The 12056-nt window shown below is 45.1% G+C and overlaps 1 protein-coding gene across 3 annotated transcripts in view; it reads right to left on the bottom strand.

Moving 5' to 3' along the window:
* Positions 1-12056, bottom strand: part of LOC137436665 (laminin subunit alpha-1-like) — a 296063-nt gene that overhangs the window by 31147 nt on the left and 252860 nt on the right. For all 3 annotated transcript variants that reach the window (XR_013624965.1, XM_078786676.1, XM_078786677.1), the window contains exon 51: positions 7626-7740. Coding sequence is in view for 2 of the 3 variants with exons in the window: in XM_078786676.1 (XP_078642802.1) it covers positions 7626-7740 (115 nt within the window). In the remaining variant the exon portion in view is untranslated. The remainder of the gene's footprint in view (positions 1-7625; positions 7741-12056) is intronic.

Raw genomic sequence — 12056 nt, forward strand, 5'->3', positions numbered from 1 at the left:
AGATTAATTAATTGTAGCAACAAAAAAGATTAAGTTTGGCACAAAAATTGTTGCTCTAGCATACGTGAATCGTGAGATATCCGAGTTTTAAAATGCCAATAGCAGACGATTTATCTGGCGCCGGCCAGCATCCGGTGATGACTATCATCATCATCGTGACGTCATCGGAGGAAGCTGATGTGACTGCGCAATAGTAAACAATGGCAGACACCGACTCCGATAGTTGCGTAAGTCTGGATATCAGCGATATTTCTGAGCAATCTGATGCGGAAAATGAAGAGAAAGTTAATAATCTTGGGGAATCACACTCGATTCTCCCATACAGATTCGAACCATACCGTCCAGAGAGTGAAGAAGAGAAATCGTCGGACACAGACACAACGGCGATCGATTTTGATCTCGGGCGCCTCCAAAATACTGAATGGTATTCATTTTTATGTCTCTTTTTTAATTGAAAAAGTTTCTTTTTCTGGTCAATGGAATACATAACTAATATTTAATTAATGTTCGGTGCTGTGAGGCAAGAAATGGATAGAAACACAGTAACGAAATACGACTTTATTGACTTAGTGCAGCACTGCAGGTGTATCAGTTGTAATTGTATCATTATAGCACTCTATATAATGCAAGCAATCTCTGTGTGTCTGCGTGTCTGTCTGTGTGCATGTCTGTGACCGCTGTTTCTCGACAACCACTGGTCCGATCTAAGTGAAACCTGCCAGGTATATTGCTGGGGACCTGAGGATTTTTTTTTTTTTTTTTTTGTATACAAGATCGAGGCTCGTGAAAGAGCTAACATTAATCACACAAAAAGACAAACCGACACACAAAACACAAAAAACAAGGGGAGCGGCAGACAAGATGGGGAGAGAGGGGGAGAGAGGGGGAAGGACACAAAAGAGAGGGGGAAGAGGGGGAAGGACACAAACACAACATTTGAGAGCAGGGACATCGGGAGGACTTGGGGGGAGGTGGGAGAGGATTAAAACATATGAACACTGCAAGGACTCTGGGGTGAATTACCGGGGGTAGAAAAGATCAAGGTTTTCGATGGGGGTGAACAGCTGTTTTAAAGACCTGGAGGGAGGAGTGGGATTGAAGGGAGTGGGGGAGTTTGTTCCAGAGGCGGGAGAAAAGGGGAATGAAAGAGTGAAGGTGAGCAGAGAGCCTAGACTTTGGCAGTTTAACCATAAGAGGGTTGCAGGCAGATCTTGTGCGACCTGAAGGAATATTGGGGGGACAGAGCACAGAGAGAGCTGGGGGAGCAAGGCCGGAGAGGAGTCGGTAGAAGACAGAAAGACCACCAACCTGCCTGCGGTGAGTGAGTGAAAGGCCCTCGGCGTTGACTACATCGCAGGAGATTCCAATGATTCTGAAAGCTTTGGCCTCAACAGCGTGAAGCCGAGCAAGGTGTGAGGCAGGAGCACCAGCCCAGAGGGGGGAACAGTATTCCATTGAGCTGCGGATGAAAGCCTTGTATGTGGTGAGGAGCTCAGGTGTGCCAAGGAAGGACTTCGCACGACAGAGGATGCCCAGTCGGCGACTGGCTTTGGAGGCCAGCTTGGAAATGTGGTTTTCCCAAGAAAGATCATGGCAGATAGTGAGACCCAAAAGCTTGAGCGACAGAACTTCTTGGAGAGGATTGTTGAGAAAGTAGATGGGAGGGTTGTCCAGTCGGTCCTTTCGGAGAGACATTGTAAGAGTGTGAGATTTGTCAGGATTGAAAGACATGTTCCACTTGTTTGACCAGTCTGTGATTTTGTCCAGGTCTGCAGAGAGTGAGGAGGCTGCAGACTGCCGATCTGAGGGATGAGGAATGGAGCGACAGAGAGTAGAGTCGTCAGCAAAGAGATAGAGAGGATTTTCAAGAGAGTCAGAGAGATCATTGATGAAGACCAGAAAAAGCACAGGGCCCAGAACACTACCTTGGGGAACTCCAGCCTGAACAGGAAGAGGAGATGAGAGAAACCCATTCGGGGCCACACGTTGACTACGACCAGAGAGGAAGTCCGCCAGCCATGCGTGGAGATTTCCATGGATACCAAAGGAGGAGAGTTTGGAGAGCAGAGCAGGGTGCCAGACTGTATCGAAGGCACGTGAAATGTCAAGGGAGACAGCTCTAATTTCCTGTTTGGCGTTGAGGACCTCCATCCATTGTTGAGAAAGCAGAAGCAGCATGTCCAGAGTAGAGTGACCAGGTCTGAAACCAAATTGATGATCAGAGATCAAGCCATTGGAGAAGAGGAAAGATTTAATATCTGAAGCAATGATGGATTCCATGATGTGCCTTTTCAAGGTTTGCTATTAATCGGACAAGTGGTTACCAAGTTATGGCCATTTATTTAGCAAACACATACGTTTTGTATGTGAACGAAGGAACAGCTAAGGACGAGAGCGAAGGAACGGCGAAGGACGAGAGCGAAGACCGAAGGAACGATGCAAGTTTTAATTTTTCTTTGCACGTACGGTCAAGCTACAGCGAAGGAACCGCGTGTGTTTGTTGTTTCTGCCTCGCGGTTTGAAAATTGAATACTTGGCCATTAAAACTAATTTGCGATTAATCGTAACTGCGATATGCGAACTTCCGGACAGTGAGGCCTTATTTTTGGTACGTACGTCAACGTACGTATGTCCATGTACTTACCTCCCCGCACGTACGGGCACGCACTAGCAGCAGCCACACAACGACTGGGCATGATTCCAACTGATCGTAACGAAAACAAAGCGATGTTCTGATCGTCACGAAGCCAACAAGGCTTTAAGAACGAAAAACTGGGTTACTTCGCAAACATCATTTCCGGTTTGCGGTTTTGACAAAACTGATTTTGCTTGTTCGGCGATATTTTGACAAATTCTAATAAAACCACGAATATATTTGTGAAATGAACTCAATGGAAGTGTTTAAGATATGTTTATGTTTCGAAATCTGAAAAGTTGTTTTGGTCATGTCCGTTCTCCTTTAATCGATAATAATTAAAGAACTAATCAATTACTTGATTAATCAAAAATCAAAAAATATTGTTTTTGCCAAAGCACTTGCTCGCGATGGTGCCCAAATTTCAGCGTCACAGCTCAAGGAATGGCTGAGATATCGCCCGGACAAACAAACAAGAAAACAAACAAACAAACAACCAAAGTGAAAACTGAGCACTCCCTTTCAGCGTGCGTCATTGCCGGGCCCCCTTCGATGCCCGGCAATGACGTTATGCAGCGCCTGGAGATGGCACAGGAAAGGAGCGGTGTACAACAAGTACAGATACATTCAAAGTACACCGCCTCCATGCCAAATAAATAAATATTCTCCAGCGCGGCATTTCCGGGGCGCCTTAGGTGCACAGCAACACTGCCGTGCAGTTCATAGAGACTGTATTGGGTGGGAGAGGTGTACAATAATTGATTGATTAATTGCATAATTAAAATCAATGAATAATGATCATAAAATATTTTCTTAATCAATTGGCTAATAGCATACGTAAAGCATCAATGCTTCTTCCGAGGCTGTAACTTTTAGAAATCAATTAAATAAGTCATTAATTGGAATTACAGCCCAAAGTGGAGATCAGTTTCTGAGGTTTGGGACATGGAATGTAGGGACAATGACAGGAAGATCAGGAGAAGTGGTGGAAGTATTGGTCAGAAGAAGAATGGACATATGTTGTGTGCAAGAGACGAGATGGAAGGGAAGTGGTGTGAGAATGGTGAAGGGTAGGCAGGGACAGAAATACAAGTTTGTGTGGCAAGGGTGCCCGGAGGGCGTGAATGGTGTTGGTGTCCTGTTTTCTGAGGAGTTTGTAGACAGTGTGGTGAGTGTGACTAGAGTGAGTGATATGTTGATGATGGTGAAAATGATGATTGGAAAGCTCTTGGTGAACGTCATCTCGGGATATGCTCCGCAGGTTGGTCGGAGCGATGAAGAGAAGGACAAGTTCTGGTGTGCGATAGAGAAGCTGATGGAAAACGTGAAAGATGAGGAAGTTGTTGTGGTTGGAGGAGACCTAAATGGACATGTGGGAAGTAGTATGGACTGTTTTGAGGGAGTTCATGGGGGTTACGGATATGGTGTGAGAAATGGAGAAGGTGAAAGGATTTTGGAGTTTGCTGATGGAGCTGATCTGTTGATTTGTAATACTCAGTTCCAGAAAGAGGATAATAAGCTTATTACATACACGTCAGGTGGGTCGACGACAACCGTTGACTACCTGATGGTGCGCAGGTGAGATAGGGGGCACCTCCGGGACACAAAGGTGATCCCGGGGGAGAAGGCTGTTTCACAGCACCACTTGGTTGTCCGCGACATAAGGGTGAAAGGTGCGAGGAGAGCTCGGCGGGTGAAGTACCAACCAAGAATGAAGGTGTGGAGGTTGAAAGAGGTGACAGTAAGGGAGGCCTTAAAAGAGAGGCTGAGTAGGGTAGAGGATGATGTGGTTGAGCTTGAACATGGTTGGATGTCAATGAAAGATAGTCTGTTGGGAGCCGTTGGTGAGGTATGTGGATGGACAAAAGGACCACCGAGGCACTCGGAAACATGGTGGTGGGATGATGAAGTTGGAAAGAGGATTGATGAGAAGAGGAAGAAGTTCAAGGAGTGGCAGAAGGCGAAAGGTACAGGAGCAGAAAAAGCAGAGCATGAAAGTTATAAGGCAGCCAAGAAGGCTGCAAAGAAAGAGGTAGCAAAGGCGCAGGAGGCATGTAGGAAAATGTTCGGAGAACGCTTGGATTCGGAAGAGGGTCAGAGAGCGGTATTCAGGATTGCAAAGCAGATAGCGAAAGAGAGGTGTGATGTGATGGGGGTGAGTTGCTTGAAGGATGAAGTGGGACAAATCGTTGTGGACCCAGATGGAATTAAAGAAAGATGGAAAAGATATATGGAAATGCTGTTGAATACAGAGAATGAATGGGATGGCAACATAGAGAGTAACCCAGTTTTAGGACCGGCAGAGAAGATAACTGAGAAGGAAGTTGAGGAAGCGATAAAAGCAATGAAAAGTAGAAAAGCGGGAGGGCCGACGGGAGTTGTGGGAGATATGTTGAAGGCAGCAGGAAGTTGGGGTGTGAAGAGAATGACAGAGATCTGTAATCTGGTGGTGAAAGAAGGCCGCATTCCAGTGGCTTGGGAACTGAGTTCCCTCGTCCCTCTATACAAGGGGAAAGGTGACCCTCTGTAGTGCGGCTCGTACCGAGCGATAAAGTTATTGGAGCATGGAATGAAGGTATTGGAAAGGGTGTTGGAGAGGAGAATAAGGAAGAAGGTGAAGATCGACGAAATGCAGTTTGGATTTATGCCAGGAAGAGGCATGACAGACGCACTCTTTATTATGAGGCAGTTGCAGGAGAAGTACATGGAGAAGAGGAAGAAGTTGTTTCTTGGGTTTGTTGATCCGGAGAAAGCATTCGATAGGGTTCCACGCGAAGTATTGACATGGGCACTGAGGAAGTTAGAAGTGGAGGAATGGTTGATCAGAGTAGTGATGGCAATGTACAAAAGAGCACGCACAGCTGTAAGGATGAAGGACGGGAACAGTGCTGAGTTTGAGGTGAAGGTGGGAGTGCATCAGGGGTCGGTACTAAGTCCACTACTATTTGTAGCTGTGATGGAGGTGCTGGCTCAGAACGTAAAGGAGGGTTTACCGTGGGAGTTGTTGTATGCAGATGATCTGGTGTTGATTGCGGAAAGTATGGATGGACTGAAGGAAAAGATGAACAAGTGGAAATAATGTATGGAGACAAAAGGTCTGAAGGTGAATATAGGAAAGACGAAGGTGATGGCAAGTGGTAAAGCATGTGGTGAGGTGGAAAGAACTGGGAAGTGGCCATGTGCTGTGTGCAGGAAGGGTGTCGGAGTGAACTCCATTCAATGTACAATGTGCGCTGAGTGGGTTCATCAAAAATGTAGTGGTCTGAGAGGGTCATTAACCAGTGTGGCAGCTACATTCAAATGTAAGGTGTGCACAGAGGGAGCTGCAGATGGAGGAAATGTTGAGTTGGATCTTGGAGATGGCGTGAAGCTGGAAGGTGTGAAAACATTTTGCTACCTCGGAGACATGCTGAATGGAGAAGGTGGATCAGACTCGGCAACGGTTGCTAGAGTGAGATGTGCATGGAAGAAGTTTCGGGAACTGAGTGGCGTGCTGATGAGGAGGGGAGTGTCGTTGAAGCTGAAGGGAAAGGTGTATGCTGCATGTGTGAGAAGTGTTATGATTTATGGGAGCGAGACATGGGTCATGAATGTAGAGCAGCAACGAAGGCTGGAAAGGGTGGAAATGCGAATGGTTCGGTGGATGTGCGGAGTATCGTTGAGAGAGAGGAAGACAAATGATGAATTGCGAAAGATGATGGGAATAGAGCCTGTGATTGATGCTGTGAAGAGGAACAGGTTGAGATGGTTTGGTCATGCGTTGAGGAAGGATGAAAGTGACTGGTTGAGAAGAGTGATGGAAATGAATGTAGAAGGAAGTAGAGGACGGGGAAGACCGAGAAAGACTTGGATAAAGATGGTGGAAGAAGAAATGCGGGCAAGGGGGTTAACAAGGAGAGATGCAGAAAATAGGGCAAAATCGAGAAGATTGTCATGGGGACCGCAAGGCTAACCCCCACTCTCGCAGGGAAAATTGCCTTAAAATGCATGTTGTTGTTTTTGTTGTTGTATTAATTGGAAAAATGAAATAATTAATTTATTAATCTGTAAGTAATTAATCAATAAATCAAAAATATCCTTTATAGCCACATCACTTGGTCACTGTCGTGTCCAAATATCAGCTTCCTCGTTCAAATGGTGCCTGAGATATTGCCCAGATGAGAAAGAAAATAAATAAATAATTAATAATGAAAATAAAGAAATGATAATCATTAAAAAAAAGTAAGCAATAAATCAATTGGCAAATAGAATACATAAACCACCACCATTTCATCCAAATCTGTAACGTTACAAAAAGTAATTAATTAAGTCATTAATTGAATAATTAAATAATTAATCGATTATTTTATTAATCGATAAATCAAAAATAGCCTTTACAGCCACATCACTTGGTCACTGTAGTGTCCAAATATCAGCTTCCTCGCTCAAAATGTGCCTGAGATAATGCCCAGAAGAGAAAGGAAATATATAAGTACTTAATTAATCGATAATAATGAAGTAACTGATCAATTAATTGATTAATCAAAAAACAAAAAAAAATACTGTTTTTGACAAAGTACTTACTCACTATTGTGCCCAAATTCCAGCTTCCTAGCTCAAATGATGGCCGAGATATCGCCCGGACAAACAAACAAGAAAACAAACAAACAAGAAAACAAGAAAACAAACTAACAAACAACCAGAGTGAAACTGAGTACAGTACTCCCTCTCAGCGCACGTCATTGCTGGGCCCTCTTTGGTGCCCGGCAATAATGGCATGCAGCGCCTGGAGATGGCATAGGAAAGGAATGGTGTACAATAAATAACCATTCTGAAAATGATAGAGGGAACTGCACAGCGGTATTGATAGTGTGAACAGGACTAACAGGATGAACCATATTTAAACGTACAATGCATAAACATTTAAAATAGACAGAAATACAAGCAGGAGATAGATTGATACTGAAGGCTTACAAAACTGACAAAAAGAAGAGAAATCAAAGCATCATACCTTAAATTGACAATGATGTGTTTTGGTAACCCTCCAAAATACCACTTATTAGAAGGTTTAAATGCTCCGTCATATCCTCCATTATTAACTTGTCGATCAACTATTAGTTTTATATCTGTGAACAGCAATAAGCACAACAAAGCATTTCACCAAAATAGCACCACATATATGGTAAATAAATGTATCTCATGCAAGATATATTTCCAGAACAGTAATGAACATAAACACCACCAAACAAATCCCATGAAACATAAACACCACCAAACAAATAATATTCAACTTAAACACCACTAAACAAATCCCATTAAACATAAACACCAGCAAACAAATCCCATTAAACATAAACACCAGCAAACAAATCCATTAAACATAAACACTAGCAAACAAATCCCATTAAACATAAACACCAGCAAACAAATCCCATTAAACATAAACACCAGCAAAAAAATCCCATTAAAAATCCCATTTAAAACAGCTGTTCACCACCATCTCTTATCTTCCCTCATCCAAAACCTTGATATTTTCTACCCCCGCTAATTCACCCCAGATACACTTTTTTGAAATTCCAACTTCTTTCCTGGAAGTCCTTGCAGTGTCCACATGTTTTATACCTCTCCCACCTCCCCCCAAGCCCTCTCTCTCCCACATTTCCCTCGATGTCCCAGCTCTCAAATGTTGTGTTCGTGTCCTTCCCCCTCTCTCCCCATCTTGTCTACTGCTCCCCTTTTTGTGTTTTATGTGTCGGTTTGACTTTTTGTGTGATTAATGTTAGCTCTTTCACGAGACTCGATCTTGTATACAAAAAGAAAAAAAAAGAAAAAGGGCATTGAGGAAGTTAGGAGTGGAGGAATGGTTGATCAGAGTAGTGATGGCAATGTACAAAAGAGCGCGCACAGCTGTAAGGACGAAGGACGGGAACAGTGGTGAGTTTGATGTGAAGGTGGGAGTGCATCAGGGGTCGGTACTAAGTCCACTACTATTTGTAGCTGTGATGGAGGTGCTGACTGAGAACGTAAAGGAGGGTTTACCGTGGGAGTTGTTGTATGCAGATGATCTGGTGTTGATTGCGGAAAGTATGGATGGACTGAAGGAAAAGATGAACAAGTGGAAGGAATGAATGTATGGAGACAAAATGTCTGAAGGTGAATATCGGAAAGACTAAGGTGATGGCAAGTGGTAAAGCATGTGGTGAGGTGGAAAGAACTGGGAAGTGGCCCTGTGCTGTGTGCAGGAAGGGTGTCGGAGTGAACTCCATTCAATGTACAATGTGCGCTGGGTGGGTTCATCAAAAATGCAGTGGTCTGAGAGGGTCATTAACCAGTGTGGCAGCTACATTCGAGGGGAGATCTCGCGAGATCTTGGAGACGGCGGCAGGGATTTTCGAAGCTCCACACGGTCTCCACGTTTTTCGAAGTTAAGTCTGTTCACAATTGTATTTTGTCGAAACTGTATTTATCTTTCGGTGTGTGAAGTTATTGTGTGCAACTTTGGTTGTTTCTCGGTGTTTATCTTTCATAAATTGATCGTCTGTTTGCCGTGTCGCGAGCAAGGCCTTGTACAGTGTGCACTGTACAACCTTGAGGCTTTGTTTTTCTCTCAGTGGTCCGTCGTTTGTGATCCAATAACTTTCGTTCTCTGTATTCCCAGTCTTTTCACCCATAGCCTACTTCCTTGTGTAAATCTCAACTCAAAAAAAAAAAAAAAAATAATAATAATAATAAAATTCCTTCTCTGTTCTCATTCGTTTATTCATTCTTATTCGTTCGTTCGTTCTTCGACCACGTGTTTCTCCCCCATTTCCCCAGATAGTTTTCACTCATTAACCTTCAATGTTTACACTTTCCCCTCAAGTTATGTATTCCGTCATATTTTATAACACCTTTTTCTTCTTCTTCTTTAAAAGGCTGCTTTCGACTTGCTCACCAAATCAATTCATCCCAAAAAAAATATCCATCTCCTATAGTGCCTTTTTTCTACATTCCCTAAACTCTCCTGCACTCCATCCTCCATCCAGCGTCCTTAAACGTATTTTTAACTCGAAGGTCACAAGAAACTCATTTTGCAATAAATGTTCGTTTCCCATAAATCGTACACTTTCAAAAATCCAATCTCACCCCTCCCCTCCAAATCTTCCCCATAACCCCTCCCCTCCAAATCTTCCCCATCACCCCTCCCCTCCAAATCTTCCCCATCACCCATCCCTTTCAAATCTCCCCCCTTGCCCCCTCCCTCCTAAACTACCCCCTCACCCCTCCCCGCCAAGACGCCCCCTCGCCCCTCCCCTCCTAGACTCCTGCCTCACCCCTCCCCTCCAAATCTCCCCCATATCCCATCCCTTTCAAATCCCTCCCCTTGTCCCTTCCCTCCCAAACTCCCCCCTCACCCCTCCCCTTCAAATCTCCCCACCCTCATTGCTTCTCAATTTCCCCCCGCTCACTCCCCCTCCTCAAAGCGTCCTCCCCGCTTCTTCCCCCTTCAAACTCTCACCTCCATCTCCCCCAACCTTCTGCCTCGCTCTTCCCCCTCCTCAAATAACACCTCATTGTGGCTCACCCAATCACCATCAAACCTTTTGTCCGCCCCATCCTTCCCTTTCTCCAAGCTATTCTGAAATCTCTGACACACCTTCAACAGCTCTCCCTACCTCTTCCACCTCTTCCACATCTTACCCTACCCCTCCTCCCCCCTGTTCTGTATCTGATGCTCCCCCTTCCTCTTCATTAACGGTATGGACCTCAAACATCCGGGGCCTTCGTTCAAACTTAACTGATCTCTCCATACAGGTTGCTTCTGTCAAACCAGACGTGATCTGCTTAACAGAAACTTTCCTCCTTTATGATGTCTCTGATTCCATAGTATCTCTCCCGGGCTACTCCCTCCTCCGGTATGATAGACCTGAGCCTCGTCCTGGAGGCGGGGTTGCTATCTTTATCAAAAACTCTCTTCCTCACTCGCCCTGCACTGCACTCTCTCCACCTCACCCCCAGGAATACCTCTGGCTACGGCTTCCCCTTCGCTCCCACCTCTTGTTCATATGTGTGTTGTACCGTCCACCAAACAGTGATGACTCCATCTACATCTCGCTGTCTGATGATATGGACCAACTTCTATCTACTCATCCCAACTCTCTCTTCCTCATATGTGGTGATTTCAACTGTCATCATGCCAGTTGGCTGGGTGTGGGTACCTCTCTCACCAGCCATGGCTCCTCAGCAAAGGACTTCTGCGACTCACTGGGACTGACACAATCTGTCAATTTCCCGACCCGGATCTCAGTCAACGGAACATCTTCTCTTCTGGACTTGGTTATGACTAACTTCCCTGAAAATGTCTGCTGCTCTTCTTCTGCTCCGATCGGATCATCTGATCATGTCCTTGTTAAAGTGCACATCTCTCTGACCATCCTCAGGGAGCCTGCTCAGCGTCGACGAGTCTGGCATTTCACTCAGGCCAACTGGCATGGTCTTCAAGCAGCCATAAATCATCTGGACTGGTCTCCCATCTCTACCACCTCTGACATCAACTCATCCTGGGAAATTCTTCCAAAGTAAATTGCTCTCTCTCATGCACAGATTTATCCCATCTCGTCTTCAGTTGTCATACCCTTCCTCCCGTCCATGGTACACGGAATCTTGTGGTGAGGCTGTTGCCCAGAAACAACTTGCCTTCGTCTCCTGGAAAGCAAATCCAACGGAAGGAAATCTCATTTCCTTTCACAAAGCCCGAAACAAGTGTGTGTCCACCCTCAGGAGAGCCAGGAAACAATATCTCTCCGTTCTCAAGACCGAACTCTCTTATCTGTCTCCCTCTTCCAAATCCTGGTGGCGTCTGGTCAAATCCGTTTCTGGTGTTTGTTCCCCCTCCATCCCCTCCCTTACCTCAAACGGCTACACAGCTGACTCCGCACGTGAAAAAGCTGAATGCCTCAACTCTGTGTTTGCCTCCAAATCTTGTGTCCCAAACCCATCCCTCTCTGTACCCACCATACCCAGTCGTACCCTGCTGCTCCTGGACTCCGTGTCCTTTCCTCCTGACAAGGTGGAAAAGTTTCTGTCAACCCTCGACTCTGATTCTGCAACTGGACCCGACGGCATCAGCCCACGGGTCCTAAAATCCTGCTCTGCTGCTCTATCTCACCCTCTCTCTGTTCTCTTCACCCTCTCTTTTGCTCAAGGTCAACTGCCATCTGCTTGGAAATCAGCCAACATCACCGCTTTGCACAAAAAAGGTGCAAAAACAGATCCTAGCAACTACAGACCAATCAGCCTTCTCCCAATTATCAGCAAAGTCATGGAATCCATCATTGCTTCTGATATGAAATCTTTCCTCTTCTCCAATGGCTTGATCTCTGATCATCAATTTGGTTTCAGACCAGGTCACTCTACTCTGGACATGCTGCTTCTGCTGTCTCAACAATGGATGGAGGTCCTC

The sequence above is a fragment of the Myxine glutinosa genome, chromosome 11 (genome assembly GCF_964187855.1).
Source record: "Myxine glutinosa chromosome 11, kmMyxGlut1.1, whole genome shotgun sequence".
NCBI classification, from domain to species: Eukaryota; Metazoa; Chordata; class Myxini; order Myxiniformes; family Myxinidae; genus Myxine; species Myxine glutinosa.